This window comes from Melospiza georgiana, chromosome 6 (genome assembly GCF_028018845.1).
Source record: "Melospiza georgiana isolate bMelGeo1 chromosome 6, bMelGeo1.pri, whole genome shotgun sequence".
Lineage (NCBI taxonomy): Eukaryota > Metazoa > Chordata > Aves > Passeriformes > Passerellidae > Melospiza > Melospiza georgiana.
The window spans coordinates 37,833,582-37,854,719 of NC_080435.1; the positions used below are offsets into that span (position 1 = coordinate 37,833,582).

Sequence of the window (21,138 nt, forward strand, 5' to 3'; positions counted from 1 at the left end):
CATAAATTTAGTGTATTTTATAGAACACTGTTACTTCAGATATAGCCTACGGGTTGTGACTTTTCATAAAACCTAATGAATGTCTAGATTTGTCAGCTGTTTCAACACAGATGCACTTTGCTGATCTAATGGAAACATTTTGAGCCCAGATCCAAAATATCAATAGCTTTTAGTATCACAAATTAGTTTGGCTATTGGGTGAATTGGGATGTGGTTCTTGATAAAAACCAGCAAGTAATTTTGTATGTGTGTTTTATGATAACTGCCTCTCCAATGTCTGATGCTGAGGTTTTTTCCCCTCTCTCTTTTTTTTTTCTTTTATTTCTGCAGAGTTTTAAGTTGAATGTAGATAGCCACTGTGCTTTGAAAGAAGCGGTGGTAGAGGAAGGACGCCAACTTCTTGAGCTTATTGTATCTCACAAATCAGGTAAATCCTTCTGAAATATTGCAAGTCTTTATGTCTCCAGACTATTAAAGAATGAAGAAGCATTGCTGTAAATTACTGCATATATTCACTTCCTTATGTATTATTAATATTTACATTATCAGATTGACCTTCAAGATTTATAAATGTTTCATATACTGCATACAATGCAGTGATACTTATAAAATGAAATACTGCCTGCAAATAGTCTGTTCATTTTATTTTGGTCTTGCTGTTCGACTGAGTTTCAATTGAAATCACATCACTGAAAACTTCACACTGACATATTCTTTGATGTAGGTGCTATGGAAATAACATTAAGATAATGAACTAGGATTTCAAATATATATATGTATTTACATACTCTGCATGAGTAATTGCATTGGTAAAGCTTTATTTTACCACTTAAACTAATTCTTACATTGATTTAAATATATTTATGAGGACTAGATTAAAATTAAAAATACCTTTTTCCTTTGGTTAGGCTTGTCTTTCTTCTGAGGCCTTAAATTGAGAGGAGGAAGAGAGATATTCTGATTTCCCTTTATCCCTACCACCTCCTATATTTTTAGATGTTTGCGTGACTTGTCTGCTAATAGGGTTCTAATCAGCATGTACTGCTATGGAATGCCATCTTCATTTTGGCCTACTTAACATGCTTTTCATCCAGGTTGAAGTTATTCTTTGCTGTGCTGTTTTCTCATCGTGTTATATGTGTGCCTCTATTGTTTCACAGCATCAGACTTATCTGTGTAACGTGAAAGCTGTAGAAAATTATTGACTTCCGTGTATAGTTCCAAAAAGATAGAGAAGCCATAGCTAAGGAGGGTAGTGCATGTCATCACAGATGTAGGTAACAGTAAGTGTAAATTACAGGAAATATTTAAAGGAGTTAGAGGTAAGGAAAATGTCTTTGGAGGATTACAAAATATTTCAAGACAAAGACTGGATATTAGAGGGAGAGATTTCTCTGCAGTGTTCCCTACTGCAGAGAAATGACAGTTTATATGGATTTTGTCTTTTGAAATTGTCAGCTGAAACTCAATCAAAATTTAACGTGATGGCTAAAAGAAGTGTTTGTCTCTATAGCATTGTTTTGCAGGATGAATAATAGTAAAGCTTGGATTTATTGATGAGAAAACACATTAAAACTCTTGTTGCATTTATTATTTTAAATATCCTGCTAATTATTTGAATAAAGGGCAATATTTAAAGATGCTGTTGAGTTTACAGCTTTTATTTTTCCCCCTTCATTTTGGAGAAGGACTGAAGGACATGCTGCAGATGATTGCAAGTCAATGGAAGGAGCTACAGAGGCAAATCAAACGGCAACACAGCTGGATTCTTAGGGCTCTGGATATCATCAAAGCAGAGATACTGGCTACTGATGTGTCTGCAGAGAATGAGGAAGGGACTGGGAGCCCTAAGGTAAGTGGCTTGAAGTTTGCCTTATTTCCTCTTATTTCCGTCTTCTTTTGAACTAGGCACCACTGAAGTTTTCTTTCCACCCTAAGGCTTTTCATTTCTACTGGGTAAACTTTTTTTTTTCTAAACAAAATGAAATGCCTTACTCTGAAACAATAAAAAAAACCTTAGAACTTTCAAGTTTTCCAGCAAGACCTGTCTTATTGTGTGTAGAGGAGCATGGGGGGAACATAAAACATTTAGTAAACAAAACATAAAGCATCTTTAACATGAATAATCAGAATGCTTTTAAATTGTTTTGTTGCAACTATAAATCACTATAATCAGTGCAATCACTCAGCTCTGACATCCATTAGCCGCTTGGTTACAGCAAATTAACAAAGAAGAGAGAAAGTGATTCATTATCTCATTCCTGTTAATGACTATCAGATGCATTGCTTAATTAGGGGATGGCCATTGTAGTAGGAAGAAGGTCATATGCCTTTCCACAAATCTTTTTGCTCCAAGTTTAAGTCGTCCATAATAGTGCTTGTGTTGAATACAAGTACTTTAAGAGTAAGTTATTGTCACCTGTCATAATTTTGTGGATATTAATTATTAAAGAGGGCTATAATAGTTACCAGTTGCCAAACCTAGTATTTATAAGAGCATTTTAAATACAGACCATACTTATTAAAATTGATGCAAGCAGTGTAGGGATACTGCACACAATAGAAACTTCTGGTTTAGGGTCCATGATCTTTCATCACCGTCAGTTGTAAGCAGAGCTGTTTCTTAAGCAAAGAACGTGCAGGAGAACAATCCGGTAACTCAATATCTTGGCACATATCTGGCTGAAATGTTTAGAAAAATTCATGGCTTCTCTTTCTGGAAACAAGAGAGATGGTTGTGCTGAGTGGATTTTCTGGTTCTGATGCTAGACAATTCTTAGCATTGGTATTCAGTGCTTCCAAGAGAGTGGTTTGTTGAGTGACTCTTGCTATGATTATGTGAAAAGTTCTGGTGATTTCCTACTATAATTCTACATAACAAGAATGGTCTTAGAGATGGAGGAAGAATCAAGGAGAAGAATGAAACAAAAATACAGGAAAACACATATATGCAGGAGACAGAATTTGAACTGATATCCATCATCACTTGCATGATGGAAAGTGCTCCTAGGCCATACAGCTCCTCCTTTACAAAGTAGGTGGTGGAGCAACACTTGATTTCCTAATGGGATCTGTTAAACTAAACAGACTAACCCAAAGCTGTTTTTAGCCTGGCAGTAATATGATCTCATATCTCTGAACGTTTTTACTCATCTAAGTCAATGTGGCCAAACGTTTAAAGGCTTAATCAAAATTATCATGTAACAAGTAATTCTAAAATCCTGGATTTTGCAATGAAAATTGTGGCATCCCTAGCTTGGAATGATTATAGTCAAATATTTACTTGTAAAGGGAGAAATGGAGGCAGGGTTTATATTGCAGTAAATTTCCTGTATAGATAGGGGATAGCTCCTTGCTTTGTGGTTTTTACAATAGAGATAGGAAACTGAAGAAATACTTTTTTTGTTTGTTTGGTTTGCTTTGGGGGGTTTTCTTTGTTTGTGCCAACAAATAAATTTTAAAAAAAGTGGACCAAAAAAAAGAGATCAAACTGAATGTATTTGCAGGTTATTTCAGTGATTCTTGTAAGTATGTGCAATAGAGCGGTTGAATACCATCTATTTCTTCAAACTAAAAGATTAACTAAAACTAAAATACAGCTAATATTATAACTGCACATTTCAGTTTGTATTGTTTCAAAAACCAAAAAGAGCCCAAGAAGTGTAATAGAAAATCGAAAGATTATACCTAGAGGGTATTTTTATTTTTCCCTTTTTTGAGAAACTACAGGAAGAGTGTTGGTGATAGAAATCTGTAAAGAAATAGGAAAAGGAGGAATTTCAAAGACCCTTGGAAACTTTTCCCTTAGGACTTTTTAAAACATGTTTTCATAGCACTGTGGCATCTGTAATGAGAAGAGTGAAGAGTCGGAGGGGGAAAGGGACATTCTGAACTCTAGAAATATATTGTCAACATTTGAAGTAAAGAATTCAGATTTTGCTTAGGAAATTTTTTCTCCTTTATTGTATGCAAGTTTCATAGTGGCTTAGAGTGATTGCCATAGAAGATTTAGAATTGACTTTAAACATTTCTGATATGTAATCTCTTCTAATATATTGCGTCCTCTGTAAAATCTTAGGAAAACAGTGAGTTCTCTAAGTATTTACTAAAAATATTTTTCAGTCATTTTTATAAATGAAGAATTGATGACTGTATTCAGTTTAAATTGAAGGATATAAAGTTTTGCCTTCTTGCTCCATTGACGTGTGCCTTTAAAAATGACACAGCTCAAGTGCTGATCTAACAATATGAGTAGTACATGAGATGTAAAATGCACATTCTGAATTCTGATTCTGAATCTTGAGGGACTTAGCTGCAGTGTATGTTTTCTTTTGATGGAAATCACAATAATATTATAAAATATCTGGAATATAGGAGGAATGGTCTAATATATGTGTGTATTTTTCATTTTTTCACTTACTGAAGATGTCTGAGACCACTTGTTTTGTAAGTGGTCTCTTAAATCGGGTCACTTCTCCATTACAAAAGGACTACTGGAACAGTATTGCTTTAAATAAACAGCACAGAGTGATATTGAAAAACAACACGATTTGCTTTCATATCTAGTGGCTGTGAGTGCAAATACCCGAATATTACCCTGATCTATTTAATTCATAGTTTGTTGGAAAAGTTCATTGCTTTCTGAAGAACCTGCAAATTTGTCTTGTAACTGATGTCCTTTAAAAGCATACAAGTCTTAATAGCATTTGCCCATTGTACACATTCTTCTTCGCTGAACATTGTATGGAATAATATTCTTAGTGTCAATTGCAAGTACTGCTCCCAGCATGCATTTGTGCAGTTAGTTCATTACTATGATTTTGAGATCTGGATATCTTTGTTCTGCAAGTAAATGTTTGAATTAAGTTTTGTGGTCAAAAGAATAATGGTATACTCTGCAAATATATATATATATATGTATAATTACTGAAAAACACTTCTTGTTTCCCATTTCAGCTTCAGAAAACTAAGCATGTAACTGGTTAAGACACTTGACTTAATACACAGAACATGGAAATCTGAGTCAGTTGTTCTAGGTAAAAACAGTCTTGGGAAGAAAGTCTTAACTGTTAAATTGACTTGTCAGTGGGTTAATGATAGAAGCAGTCAGGATTTGAAGAGTATCCTCTTTGGACAATGAGATAAAAAACCACATTTAACAAAATAAACTGAAAGTCACAGAAATAGTGGGTGGCTCAGGAACAGAATTTGAAGTGGTTAAACAAACCTTTGTATGAAGGGAAAAAGAAAACCCGTGTAATTTCCTCTCGATATGTAATTAAGCATCACACACTTCCAGGATCATTTCCCACTTAGTTGCATATAATTTTACAGCTTTTACAATCATTCTAAACGAACAGTCTTCAGTACACAGAAAAGTGATTTTCATTTAAAAATTGAAAACTTGGTGAAACTGTTTAGTATGGATCACTGCTTGGGATTCTGGGAATGCTGCTTCACAGACAGCTTTATAGTGACACTGGTCTCAGACCTAGTGGGTGGACTAAACACCACAGCTCAGAACAATTATATCCTGCTCAGTCTTTTCATACAAAGATGAATTTGTGAAATGGGCAGCAAGGCAGAGCAAAGTTTAGAGAATGGTAGCAGTCTTTTCTTTTTTACTTCAGACTTGTAACTTGTCCTGGCCATCTAATCAGGCTGCTATGACTGCCACATTTAGATTAATACTTTTATGTAAAAGGAGTGTACAAATGAAGTGTTTTGGCATCTTCGTGATTAGTACAGAGAAATATCATACTTGTGGGTAGATAATTTTCTTTTCCTCAGTGTCTTTTATCAGTTCTGTATTTCATGAGTGTGATGCATGGGCTATAATATTAAAAGCAACATACCAGTATTTTTTTCTGATGTCTGTCATTGTTTTAAAACAGGGAAAGTTTATTACTGACACAGATTTAAATATTATCAACAGATAACAGAGACTATGATTTCAAAATCTAATATTTTACTTACATAACCACTTTCAAAACTGGTGACCAATATATGCAATTGTAGTATTGCATATATTATTGTAATGGGTAGTGCTTTGAAGTTGTCAAATGGCACATGTAACTGGCCTTCATTCTCTTCTCCTTCACTTGCTTCTAGTGGAAGGCAGGAATAGCAAATGCTGGAAAGATCATTTTACTGAGCGTGCTGGAGTTAGATTGGAGCAGAATTTTAAAACTTTACATCTCAAACTGAATTTGTTTATTTAACTTACAGTCTCTCTCTATTTTTCTATATGGAAGACCTCAGGATCAGGCTTGTGGATTAAATCCTGTGTTTCATGTTCATAATACTGTGGAATAAAATGTCAAATAAATAGCCATTACTTATTCACTAACAATTTGAAAAAATAATGAAATGGAAATAAAACTTTCCTCTCTGATGTACAGACATATGGAAAGGGCTTTTCATCTGGTGATACACATGCCATTCTGGTCTATTGTCTCATGACTTAATCAAGTCTTTTTTTTTGGAAAAGAAATGTACAAGAAAAGTTGGTATTTGTGCTTTAAAAGAAGTAACTTTTTCCTCTAATGTGTCCATAATGAGCCACATTCCCATTTAAATATGAGAGAGTTTTATCTCATGAGTGCAACACCTCATAGATGAGACATTAAACTGAAGTTCTAAACACCTTTACCCAGGCTTACTTCCAGTATTGGTAATTACCATCTGCCACCTTAATTCTTTGCAGTTTCAGCTGAATGTGTTAGTCTCTTCTGTTCAGAACAACTGGATAGTCTCGGGCACAGTTAAATAGTTGTTACCTTTCACTGGTGAAAACAATGCTTTATAATATCCTGCAACGTATTTCTGTGCTGAAGAGTATTGCAGCTAGTCCACAGTTCACTACTTGAAAGATGGTAATAGGGAAGTGCTTTCCTTTAATTAGAACAGAAACCTCTGATATGTTGAGGCATAGTCTCATATTGTTGAATATTTAAAATGCTATCTGTACATAAATACTATTACTGTGCCTAACAGCTGAACAGTTTAAAAGCATTCATGTGACATTTCAATTCTGAATCTTTGGAAACTTTGGAAGTCTAGAATAAAGATACTGTCATCTCAGTCATAAGTACAAATGATGCTGTTAATTCTGATGTAATAGGAAAAATTAATTGCAGTTACAGTTTTGCTTGGCTTTAGGTATTTAATTATATGACATTACAGTAGTCTTGATCTGTCAGCTTCTTTGGCGGGGATTCGAACCGTGTATGAGTTGGCCAACGAGATGAAAAGGGTAGTGGTATTTACGAAATCCTCCTATAAATCAACAGACATAATTTTGGTTTTGTGAGGAATAAGCCTGTCTTTTAGTGCTTTTACTGGAGTATGTGAAACATGACTGAGTTCTTTTGATATTAATTGTTATCCAAATACAGGATTGAAAACATTCATTAAGAATTTCCAAGCTAATCAAAACAGCTATGTTGATGTAACAATGAAAAGAGGAAGTAAAGTTTGTGTCTTTTAGCACAGTTAGACACTTCAAGTTCCTTTGTTTTCTAGTTTTTAATACCTTACTTTATAAGTTATGTAATTTTAATGTTACAGACATTATTTAGACTGTGCACAGACCTAGCTATCATTGTAACTAAAAGTATCTTCAAAAAGGATTTGAGAGATAACACCATAATTCTGCACACCGTTTTAGAGTGAACGAGTAAAAGGAAAGAGAAAGATGGTTTAAAATAAGTTTAGAAGGAGAAAATAGCATTGCTAAAAGTAGAGTCTGAATATGGATTATTGAATGGGACTGATTTGTAGCGAGTCTTTGTTGAAGAAACAAGAAGAAAGGGATCTACTGAAGGATACAGAAGATGTGACTGTGGCAACTGAGTAGAAAAGCTTTGTTGACTAGTACTGTCTCACACTCAGAATAAACTGAAATATTTTGTGTGATAATTTTAGTACAGATAGAAGGAAAACAGAGTTTTAGTACTGCTTAGTACCTTTCTGGTACAGGGCTTTTTATTGGCAAAACCAGTGCCTTGACAATAATGTGTTACTCATCATATTTTGAAGCAAAATTTTCTTCAACTAAACACAAACTTTCAAAAACCCAGGCAAAGTCAAAGTAATCAGGTAATCTCTCATGTACAGAATTTTTCCTTTAAGCTTCTAAATGATCTTAAGTTGATGTTTCATACAGAATAGCATTCATAAAACTGCCACAGTTCTTCTACCTTGTATTTTATGTCTATCCTTGAGTAAAGGAATATTGTAGCTGAACAAGTTCTTGCTTTGTTAAAATGCTTTAACTGAGCTAGTAATTTTTGGGGGATTTTACATTTCCAAGCTGATAAAATATGAATTTTTGTGTCATTAGACCATGGCCTTTTTGCCAAACATAGGCAGAAGCAAACTGAGCCTTAGTTGGCTCTTTTACAAGGGCTTACTCCTCTACTCAACCCACCCGGAGAGAAGCAAGGGTCAGAACTATTCTTCCTTTTCCAGAGGGTGTGTTGCATTTCATATGGCTGTTCATAAGGATTTAAACAGCTGAGATCTTCCAGGAAAGGCTGTAAATCAAATTATGTCATAGGTAGCCTCCCCTTTTGACTCTTTGAGCCCATTGTGGTGGTGGTTGGCTGCTTCATAGGGAAAGAGGATGCAGGTTTTCCCCAAATGCCTTACTCCCAATTGACTGGAAGTCACAGTCTGTATTACTGAGGCCACCTGGGAGGAATCTAACTCAATGTTTTGAGGGTAAAATATTGCAATAATAACTTAATTTTTGTTGCATGATAATGCCTGGCTAAGGTGCAGGATTATGCAAGTGGGCTTGTAAATGTAACACTAGACCACTGCTTTTGGAAGTAATTTTCAGTTGATAGACTTTAAGTGTTACATATCTACAAGAGTTCTATTTTGAAAATGTTTCTTTTGTTCAAATAGTCATCTTTTTTTCCAGAATGATTGAAGCAAAAGCATCAAAGGTGTACCAAAAAACCCCAAAAGACCAACAGGCTTGTCAGGTTCCACATGGTTGATTCTCTGTTGTTTATTGGAAGCTGTTTCTCTTGATTTCCTAATTGTGTGCTTTTTAGTGGGCAGGAGGAATAATTTTGTGTTTAATTAAGAACGTCCCTTCACAGAAAAATGAATGAATCTAAGCAGTCACTCTTTGGACTGCAATAAGACAAATGAATAATAGGTCCATCCTAAACCTCATCTTTCAGGTTACATGAGTCCTGGTAAAACATCTCTATATGACAAATTAACTAAGTATTTTTCTAGTTTTTCAAGTAATGATGTCCCTAAAGTCTTGGTCAAGCAAATCTGGGTCCCATTTTAGCTCAGAGAGATTGTTTTCTCATATATCCATTAATCTCCTGCAAATTCTATATGACAGTATTGTTTTCATAGCATCTCAAATAATTTTAATAATTTTTAACAAGCCAACTTTCTAAAACTTAGTGAACGTCCTCATTTTTTTTTCATTGAACCTGACAGTAATCTTATTTGTGAGCTATTTAACTCACTACCAGGTTTAAAATTGAGAGAGCCACACTTTAAAAAAATCATATTTTTTTGCAGCTGCATTGTATCTACTATTAGGCACAATATTCAATCCTGTTATGAAGCATAGGTGCTTTTTAGACCAGCATATTATAAAATTTACTGCAAAAATATCAAAAGTCATATTTTAATTGAAGATGTGAACAAATACTTTGAGGTGTCTGTGGTACTTACAATATGCTTCTACAATTTTTACACTTTGGTGATTCTAAATATTTTATATTGATGACTTCTAGCAGCTATTGCCTTGTTAACATCCATCTCTGTTAGTAGAAGCAGTTATGCTTATATAGTTAGCAAAGAAATTATGACTTTTTACTTCAGGAATGAGAAGGGCTACTTTCTATTAAAACATAGATCAAGTTCAGTTTGAAAGATATTTTAAATCTAAATCTCTCCTCTGAGAACAAGTGCAGACTAAGAACTTGATGAGAACAGATATTTAAACCAGCATATGCCCAAGGGGCTTATTTTATCATAATGCTATTTGAATTTGTACATTATTACCTGGAATTCTGAAAGTATGTTAAGCTGTTGTTACTTCCCCTGTGTAAGTGGACCAACTCTGACAAGTTTTATTTATGCAAAAATCCCATTTGGGTCTGGCCTGTGTTTGAAAATATAAAAACAGAAGGGTATTGAGTATGTGTTCATATGAGCACATTTTCCTTAAGTGACATAAACGAAGTATTAACCACTCAAGGACATTGATTTTCTATTTTGCCTGTATCTGTCCATTCTGCTCTCTCTACACAATTATATTGTTGCATTTTTGTTCTTTTATTTTTTATATAACATTTTGTTCAGAATTGAATATTGGTGGAAGCTTTCACCTGTTCATATCTGCCCATTGTTTCATGTGCTTATCAGATTTCTAGAAAAATACACATTTAATAACTTTTAGTAACATGCAGACACAAATACAGATTTATTTTACTGAAAAGTCAATGTTTCCCAGTCTAAAGCAGAAATTTCTGGGATAGCCTGTCAGAGCTATTACTTTTCTACTTCTCTATAAGGTTTAGAATCCCATGAGCTCATTCAAGGTTTTAAAGCAGAGCAGAAAGAGAGCTTTTTAAAAAATTAATTTTTTAGTTTGAGTTCAGAAGTTGATGGAATACACTAAAATAAATTAATAAATAAGTGAAAGTAAGGAATCTTAGCTGACTAAAAATGCTTTAGTAAAACAAGTTTGTGGTTGAATTTAAAGACCGTGATCACTTAACAAAGCAGATTAATTGAAATTCAGATCTTTTCAGTTCAGTTTCTCATATCTTATTCCTGCTCCCTCTCCCTCCATGCCATCTGTTGCTCCTCAAAGCAGTTGAGGATTTCAGCAGGGTCACAAGTGAAATATAGGACAGGAGTGTGTGGGGAGACTGTCTCCCAGAGCTCACTGCTGGCAGTGCAGGGGCGGAAGGTCTGGCAGGGATCGTGTCTGACTCCTGACAAATGCGGTGCTGGCCAGATCGAATGGGAAAGCTTGAGTGTGTCTTCTACCCATGTGTTGTTTACCTGCCATCACAATGATAAATATTTTGGCTTGATCACATGATGTGGCAAAGATCTAGGTGTTGGACTTACAAGGTTATCTTCTATCTCCACCAGTCCATTTTTTTTTTTTTTTAGCTCTGGTAATAGCAGTGCAATATCAACTCATGCCTCTCATCCTAATTACCTCTGGTAATGCAGGATTTAGTGGCTTAAACTAAGATTGCCTTTTGTACTGAGATGCTTTTTTCTTTTCTTTTTGTTCCAGACTGTTCCACCATGTTTTGCTTTTGAAAAAAAATTATGTTTGAAAATCTAATTTGCTCTTTTGATATAGTCTCATAGAAATCTTGTACTTTAAATAGGACAGCTCAATAGGGATGCTGTTGTCAATTGTCATCTCTAAAGATTGTTGCTTCTGTTAATAGCATTCTAACTTTGCCATTTTATTAAACTTATATTACTGGTGTGAAAAAAAAATTACTGCTTTATTCCATTAAAGAGTGACTGGCATGGCAATCCTCTGATCTTTAAAAAGAAATTTTACTTTCATTGTATTTGTGCATTAAATTAATGCTCCTATCTACAGAATAAACTAACTTCTTATAAATATTACTGTGCTTAATTATCAGTTAGGTATTTGAGTTTTTGCTGTTATGGTTGATGTCCAAGAGTGATTAAATGTGTAATAAAGAACAAAAGAAACATTGATGTGAACAAAGATACTATGAGATAAAGATAAATTTTATTTTCTTCATGTTTTTATTCTTTTAGAATTATTTTAATTACTTCTATACTCAGCATAGTTTGGTGGCATTTACCTTTTTTTTTCTGATTCACTTCTTATTTTAGTCTTTCAGAACATCTAGAAATTATTTAACTTGTAGTATCTTTCAGTTATTGTCTTAGCTGTGTACTTTAAGCTTCTATTCTTCACTGGGGTGGTCACAAAAGAGAAAAAACAATGTTTGAAGGTAAAATCTACTTGGACAATACTGAATTTTCAAGCTGACTTATTCTTAAATGTCTTGTGGCACAGTATACTTGACTACACTTAAGCTTTAAATGCAAAGTGATATTACAAATTTTGCTAGTTTTTTAAGCCAATCTATTAGAAGACAACAGAATATGGTGCTGAGAATATATGTGTGACCTGACTTCTTTATTTGTATTTACATTGTGTAAAAAAAAAGAAAATCAGTAGAGCATTTGGTAAAAATATAGACTAACATTAAAAAGCCTGCAAGATGCTTATGCTAAAAGCATTTGTACATTTGTATGTCAGGTCTAGTAACTTTTGGGTAATACCTTTTTTTTTCCTGTTTTTTTTTTTTTATTTTAGTATTTTGCCTGGATTTTTAATTAAGCCTTTCTTGAAGTATCTCAGATGCTTTGAGATGCTAATTTATTGATAATTATACTTACCCAAAGTAATGCAACTAATGTGGGAGATAGGATGGGGACTGCATCACATTTAGCAATTTAAACTTGTTCCTTAAACACCTGGAAGTAACTGCAACAAAAAAATGTGTTGTAGTAGTGTACTTTGCCATATCTCATGGGCAGCTGTAAATATTAATTACAGCTAACCTAAGATGGCTTTAAATGCAAAATGGGTTTTCTGACCACAGACAGGTGGTACCCCATATTCTTTTGTAATCGCCCCATAGCATGCTTCATGAACCATCATCACACCAGAGAGAAAGAATAGCTCATCTGGGCATGTACACTTCATTTCTTCATCCTATTTTGCCTCTTTGCAGTCATGTCAGAGAAAGGAGACAGGCATTTAGCACAGAATGCCTTAATCCTTGAGTTTATGAGCCCTAAGAAAATCACAAGTGTGGTTGATGCTGACAGTCTACATCATCCCTTACAAAATGAAAAAAAGTCTTGAGGAAAGAGAAAGAAAATTGTAGAAGAAAAAGTTCAGATCTGATTAAGGGCTCAGCACCATGTGTTCTGAAATACTTTGACTTAAAGCTGTGATGTACAACAGAATTTTAGAATGGTGCATTTATGACTGCGTACATTCAAGGATTATCATTTCAGTTTGGAGGAAGGTGACAAGAAGGTGACTGAGGTCAGGTCAGCTTGTCTTTTCTGTCCTTGCTGTTGATTTGGCAAATTTTCCTGGAGACAACAAGGTTATTGAGTACTTGTATTACTTTGTACAGGCTGTCCTTCCTGTCTTAGATTTGAGGGGCAAGCAGTTAGAGCATTGCATAATAACAAAGTACTACTAGAACTGCAAAATGTAAAGATAGATGCAACAAATAGGGTAAATTTATCTTTTAAAAATTCTGTGTGTAGTAAGATGAAGCAGCACTGAAACAAGGAACAGATGCATGTACTCAATTTTTTCTAAATATGGCAATTAATGGGTTAGTTTGCAAATCTGTGGTTTTTTTGATATTAATTAGTCAAGAACAATAAGGTTTAAAAGTTCATACTTTTCTATCATAATTAAATGCTTTTAGACATTGGACGGGAAATGTATTAAGTAAATAAACAGAGTAAATTTAAGTTCATATTTTTGCAGGTTCATTTATTTGGGCATTGATTCTTACTCTTCAGTATAGGTACTGTAAGAAGCATCCATATTTATCTCAGTAGACTTATTCCTGACATGTATAGCTACAAAGGCTTTTGTTTGTAGAGTATCAGTTAATTAAAATAAATCTATAATTAAACATGAAAAATGTTGATTTCCAATTCAGTGAATCCTAGCAATATTATAATAAGTTTGGTTTTAATTCCCGAAAAACATATTAAAATTAACTTTTCTCCCATTTATGTAATGCATATAACTAAACTTCCTTCCTACTGTGAGACAGTTTCATTTATTGTTATTTGTAAACAGCTTAGTAAAGATGCATAGTGGATTGGTCTAGAAACTCCTTGAACAGTTTCTTTTGAAATAACACTACATACGTTAAGCTCAATTACACATCCAAACAGCCACAACACACTTTTGGTAATTTATTCATTGATTTAACATAGTACCCAGAAGAGTCATGCCTGCTGTCAATTCTGTAATATATTATGTTTTAAATATACTCATGCTCACCCATGCACGCCATTAAGGTGTGCATAAACCTGTGTTTTTCTCTCTTGACAGCTATAAATGTTTGTTATTATTACACAAAACATATGTTCATGTTGTTTTTGTCTAAATTATTCTATCTGGGGCTATAAAGTTTTAATGTTATTAGTTGCCCTTAGAATTTTAATGTTTCACTGCTGTAACCTTCTTAGGATTTCTCTGCAATTAAATAGAAACTATTTCACTACAGCCTGGAAGAACAATATATTTTATACAAATAAAAAAATCCTTCTTGCTCCATTTTCCTCCATTGTAGTAAACTGTCTAGCTGACAAGGCTCTATACACTGCAGTCCTATCTGTACTATTTTCCAGAACTGAATAGAATATTATACTTTCCTGTGGTATTGTCATTAATAAAAAACCTAGCTTAAGTTGTTTAAGATAGAAGGTAAGTCAAAAGCAGTTTCCTTTAAAAGCCCTCTCCGTGTTGTCCTCTGTTGTCCCCTTATTAGAGGAACCTCAATCAATTTAACACTTATACTATGAAAAAGGTGAGACTTTAGGAGATGGAATAATAATGTGAAAAAATAATTTTGAGAAATTTTTCCTGGTTTCTTTTAAATAGCGCAGTGTTGGCAATAGGAAAAAGGTTCCCCCACCTTTAAGTTTTAGAGGCCTTTTTTCTAAGGACAGAGAGCAGATGGGAATTCATCCAGGACATTAAGATATATTTATTGCTTTTAAATGAGGAAAGGCCTCACTAGGCTATTCTTTTCTGCATACTCTTAAGGCATTATATGGACTTACCTTTTTTCTGCTGTTTTGGACCAAAATAGAGGAAGTAATGTACAATTGTGCCATGCAGTCTTTAACCAGCTGACATTTTCCATCTTACCTCTAAATATAGCACACTGGTATTTCTACTGGATTCTTCAGGCTTTATTCCACAATCTGACCATAACACTATTCATGTGAAGAGGTGCAAGAGTGTCAGAATATTCAAAATAAACCAATTAGAAGATTCTCACTCTCTTAAATTGGTTAGGCAAGATTTGTTTTAGGAAAAAGAAATAAGATATTTCTAAGTGAATTTGTGCAAAATGCTTGAGATATTTCAGCCTGAGAATTTGAATTGGAACATGTTCCATGAATCTTACAATTAAAACTGAAGAAGAAGACATGCTTAAAGGCATTAGTACCTATTAATGCTTAGTATTTTTGAAGCACAGCATATGTAAACATCATAATGCCTTTTGAAAACAGGTAATTTTTACAGAGAAAGGAACCAAGGCGCAGAGGGGGCAGAGCCTTCCCCACAACTACAGTGTGAGTTGTTAGGCCAGCTGGAATTAGAATTCAGCAGTTTTGTCTTCCAGGCTTGTGTTGAGCTCATTGAACCAGTAATTCACACTTCTACAGTAACATACTTTAACATTTAATGCTTCCAGGACTCTGCCAAAAATACTTCTTTCTTTATGGAATTTAATTCTGTGCCCCCAAATTTATTTTGTCTTGCCTGTTTTCCTTGCTCTTATTTGTTCTTCCATTCACTTTTTTCCTTTGGCTTCCATTATGCTCCCAAATATTTCTGTCTTATTATAATTACTTCTTCTTTTTATTTCTTTTTCCACATGCCATTAAAGAATTGTATCTTTTCATCCCCAACAATATTTCTCGGTTTTGTTCCTCATTATCCCTTGGCATCTCAAACCTGCCTTCAGAACTGTTCTGCTTTACCACAGTTGCAGCTCACAAACATTATTTCATAGCACCCTAGCACCCTAATTTTCAAGATTTTAATTATTTCTGAAGTTTTGCCAATTATATTGTGAACTTTTGCATTGGAAAGAATAAGACCACAGGCTTCTATACTCAGAACTGAAAAGCCTACAATAGAAAAAAAATGTACCATTTGTTGAAGAATAGAGATAACGGGGGAAAAGCAGTGTGTCAAGGTACTTGGTTAAACAATAATCTCTTACAGAGCACTCATTACTGCTAAATAATTGCCTGTGTTGGGAGAAAGGTTTCTATGTGAAGAGAGGTTCAAGAAGGTCAGTTATCTAGTGGTAATGACCGTAGCGGTCATTAAAGGGTATTAATGTTATTAAGAACAGAACTTTAACTTTTTATTGAAGTTTTTATTTAAATTATATTAACTTTGATTCAACTTTTAATTGAGGTGCAACCATCCAAATTCTATAGTCAGGAACCAAGAAGTAATGAACATAAAATTACATGTTCTTCTGATAGGCTGATGAGTCTTTAATATATTATAATTTCAGGAGTCTCTACAGAGCAGTTATTAGTATAAAACTATTCAGAGGTATTCTATTAGAATTAGGGCTGGGTGACTGATTCAGGAAAAGATCCCATCTTGACCCATAGCAAATGTAGACAGTATATTTTCTGAATCAAAAAGAACTTCTTTTCATAAAAATAGTTAAATACAATCTCAAAACACCTGCTAAGTTAAAGCCGTCCTTTGGTGCCTAAAATGATCTGGTTTATAAATCTGATGCATGGTGGCAGCAGCACTGATTTCATTCTGAAATTTATAGTTCCATACTGAGTTCAGTGCTTGTTGTACAGAGAATCTCATACTGAAGGTATGTAAGGACAGTACTACTCTTGTCCTTCCAGACACTGCAAGAACCAGAGTGAGGGTTTGGCAGGGGCTCCCAGGAACCTGAAACACCGGCTACTACATGGAAATGCTGAACTAGTACTGACTATTCCTCCTGGTCCAACTTTTTTTGTTGTATTTCTCTCTAGGATATTTCAGGAATAGGCTACTGAGTTAAGTCTAAAGGGCTGAAGCACTAGAGAAGAGATGTGAGACTGGAAAATTGCTTCTTAGGAATCCAGAGGAGTATCACTTGTCATACCACCTCCTACTCTTGCAAAAGAATTTTCTGTCCTTGCCTTTCAAACCTGAGGATACAGTAACATGCTGTAAAATAAGAAATCAAACCCAGCATGCTACCAGAGCAAAATACTGAACAGTGCTTCACTCACATGAAGGAATGATAAGCAAAAACATGGCTGATGTATGTTAGGAGTTAATCACATTGCCAAGTGCATGTCTGGGCAGGTGCTAAGAGACTTGGGTAAGAAAGGAGCAGCATAGCCTGCTGAGGATTGCAAGCTGAACAGAATCCTCAATGCTGTCATGGCAACTTTTCAAGGTACTGTTTCAGAGCCAAAAGCTATATTGTATTTATGAAAACCTATGACATTGAGAGAGATCTAGCAGTCTTATAAAGTTGCAAGGAGGAAAGAATCTCAGGTTAAGGCATTTGTAACAAACAAGGACATGCTATCCAAAAGATTTTGTGCTGCTTTAACACACCAGATTAACCAAATTATGTCAAACAGTAGTTATTTATTGCATTCTTACCTGAAAGGTTTTGATTTGCAGTGAGGAAAAGTGCCAATTGACCTTACTAGAGGAAAAAGAAGGTCTGGGTTTTTGAAATGTTCTGCGTGTTTGCAAAAGTTCCATGAAAACATTAAACTTTCAGTTCCATTGTTGATTCTATATTTCTGTAGTTTCAAATTATGAAGTTATCTACCATTCTATGAAAACATCTTTTGCTTCTAAAATCCTTTGAACTTGTTTTATAGTAATTACAGACTTGGTGAATACTTTGTATTAAATTGCTCTACTGCCGTTTTCTTGCAGAGAAATTTACCATAACAACTGATTATGACTATTTTTCTCTTTTTAAAAAAATTAAGGGGCTTTAAATTTCTGGTGGGAAGCCAGGTTTGTGTCATTTAGACATGTCACATCATTATGAAAACATCATTCATCATAACACAATATAACAATGAGATCTACTGAGCTGCTGACTCCTCTTGAAAAATTGGAAAGTGGTGTGTGCATATTTCCATGCACAGACTACTTCAGTATTATAGAGCATTTTCCTGGGGCTACCTGGTGAAGAAGTCTAATGTATTAGTCTTGTAACTGGCAGAAGATAGGTTCTACAAAGTGATGTGCAAGTCATTGTCCTTCTAATTCATAGGTACATGACATTTACAAAAAAACATAGAAGAAATTATTAATAGACATTCTGTAATGGCATTTAGTTCTTTGCCCTGCCCTATGCACAAAAAGTTAAGTATCTGAACTGTTTCTGCTGTTTCTCTGTTTTCTTACAATCAGCCAGTGGTGGGTATTCTGTGACATCCAAAACAATTTCTGCCAGTACTTAGCAAACTTGAAAGCTTTTTCCTATTCTCTTCACTAAATTTACACTACAGCAGTTTATACACAGTTGTTCTTGTCCCATCCCCAGAAGACAGAGAGAATTGTTACTTTATCCTGTGTGGCAAGCTCTGATGTATTTGAAGATAACCATCAATTTGCTGTTATATTTCACATTGTATGGGCTTGTTCTGTCAAACTTTAATCAGAGTATTAAACTAATAATAAATGAAGGTCAAGATAAATTCCATGTCAAACACACAAGAAAGGAAGAGTTATCCTCTAAGGTCTGGGGTGTTTTAATACTTTGCTGTTTAAAACTCTTTTCTTTAGTAGACAAAACTCTCTGGCCAACCTCTTTATTAGGACAAAGTTTCTTTTCCTTTGGTGAATATGTGGAAATATTCCTTGATTGTACAAGGAATGAACCCCTGCTTTTAACTTGCTAGTAAATAAATGTTTACTCAAGGAGCTGTGCACTTTCTCTCCTACTCCTTTTGTTGATGCTTTAAATTCTCCTCATTGTGTAATGTATCTTCTTCTGGACTTTACATCACATTGTAATATGTATGTTTAAAAAGGTATTTCTGTGAGATTCTTCTGTTAAGACAGTTGCTTTTAGTTTTTGCTCTGTCTTGAGTAAATTCAATGTCAGTAACAGTTAATATCTTTGGGATGTTTCATCCACAGGGTTCTCCTCTGAAGGAGACCTTAATAGAAGAAAAAGAGATGAGTAGGTAGGGAGAGAGGTGGAGCACTGGCCAGATAAAAGCAAAAATACTTTATAGTACTAATCACTGAAGTATTAGCACATGCATTATCTATGTTATGATCTTACTAAAGATTAACATAAGTAGAGCTAAGAAAGTTCTCAAAGGCTGCCAGAATTGTGATGTCTGTAGAAACACACCATGATTAAGGATAAAAAAAATTGTTGGTGGTAAGAGTTTGGAGAAATGGGGAAAAACAACAATAGAAGGTGTAGACACTCCATGTGTGTATTGTAGTAGCTAAAAATTAGGGCCTGAACTCAAGTTTGTTTGAATATTTACGGTCCTTTCTCATTTGCCTGTTGGAACAGCAGTCTGGAGTAAAGAATTTGTGGAGAAGGAAGGTGTATGAAGCAGGCTGAATGTGATTAAAAATTGAAAAAGCAATGATAAAAATATAAGGAATAGAAGCAATATAAATCAAAATAGTGGGTCAAAAAATAAGGTTGCCATCTTTTCTTGTTTAATGACCAGCCTATCTAAGCCCGAGAAAGAGGGCTCTAAGCTAAATGGAACCAGAGCTGCTCTGCATTACCTGTCATGAATGGGTGCTGTTTTTCAGAGGTGGTAAAACAATGGTGAACATGCCTAACACCATCGAATGATGCAGTTATGAATGATACTGAAGATGTATCTGGAGAAGTTACAGTTATGAAAACACAGCAGGGGTGAACAGGCTAGGCAGACCTAAAACTTATTTCCCTGGTGCAAACTGATGCTGTGATCAGGGCTCTTCTGGAAAAGCTCAGCTCTTCTCAGAAACTTTTTCCAGAGGAGGTAGAGATAGGGGCTGTATGAGCAGTCTGGAATGAGTAATAATGCCCTTCCTGTGGTAGTACCACGGCATATGGTGCGTTTCATGTTTTCTGGGTTTAAAGTGTGCAGTGAAAATAAGGCAAATTTTCATACCGTCTAGTTTATTTTGAGAATTTTGTGAAAGATCAGCTTGAGTAGAGTTCCATCCCTATAAGAGCACTAATATTATCCCCAAAAGACTGGAAAAAACCCACCTTTAAAAATCATTGACTATATGAATAAATGAGTCATCTTTTGACAACTCTCATATGAATTGCACTGTTAGGCTCACGTGTGCTATGTGAGCAATATTGTCAGAAAAGTCAAATGACCAGAAGTATTGATTTTTAACTGTAATTGAAATAGCTTAGTGTCACATAGTATCTGGTTCCAGTTTGTGACTTTGATTTGTAGGGATTGTAAACTAATCTTGCCATCACATGTTACATTTGTAAACCAAAGTTTTAAATTGTGCTGATCAGACATATGTAGAAAAATCACAGCTGCACTGCAGGCTTGCACCTGCAATTTCATCTCTTCTAGTCCATATTCAGAGCACACATGGATGCTATGAGAAAATTTATGGTGTGGGAAACCTGTATTAGTAGTATGTGTACCAGAAACAAGTGAATAGGAAGTAAGATGTAGTTCTGTTTTATAGTTAGGGAATCAGAGGCAAAGGGATGGCAGCATGATTAAGAAGTTCTCATAGCTGGTCAGAAACAAAGCAAAATCAGATACATATGTCCTGTCTCTCTGTTGCTCTCTATGACTCTGCAAGTCCAGTCTGCTTCAATTTCTAGCCCAGTGGTGGCTACCTAAATGTGGTAGAACATAGTACAATTTATCTTCAATTAGCAAAGAGTGCTGGAAGAGCTCCCACAGGGAGTGGTCAGCAGTGATACTGTTCCTTTTGCGTTTAAAAGCTTGTTTACACTGTGAGCACGTAGGAAATCTTACTAAATTTATGATGTTATTGGGCAGAAGTTAAAGAGCATTAAATTCCCATATGGATGTTACGAAGTCACCATGGCTTGCTCTATCTCCTTCGAGAAGGATTAAGCTACAGGAAATTAAGGCAACTTTAGTCCTGAATGAATGTCCACAAGTGTTAATGCACTTTAACTCACACACATTAGTTTTGAAGCATTAGTTAATTAATCTTCCAAGTCTTTTCCCTTATTCTAGTAAGGGCACAGAGAGCTTCCACAGATGTTGATTCCCAAAGCAACAGTGAGTTAATTTTTTTTTTCTGCACCTCTCCTAATATGACATTTTCTGAAG

General features: G+C 34.7%; 1 protein-coding gene across 4 annotated transcripts in view; it reads left to right on the plus strand.

Annotated features, from left to right (window-relative positions):
* AKAP6 (A-kinase anchoring protein 6) overlaps positions 1 to 21,138 on the plus strand; it is a 256,359-nt gene that overhangs the window by 118,521 nt on the left and 116,700 nt on the right. For 3 of the 4 annotated variants that reach the window (XM_058025610.1, XM_058025611.1, XM_058025613.1), the window contains exons 6-7: positions 331 to 427; positions 1,686 to 1,852. In XM_058025610.1, the coding sequence (XP_057881593.1) occupies positions 331 to 427; positions 1,686 to 1,852 (264 nt within the window). The remainder of the gene's footprint in view (positions 1 to 330; positions 428 to 1,685; positions 1,853 to 21,138) is intronic. The other variant, XM_058025612.1, reaches the window with a different exon arrangement.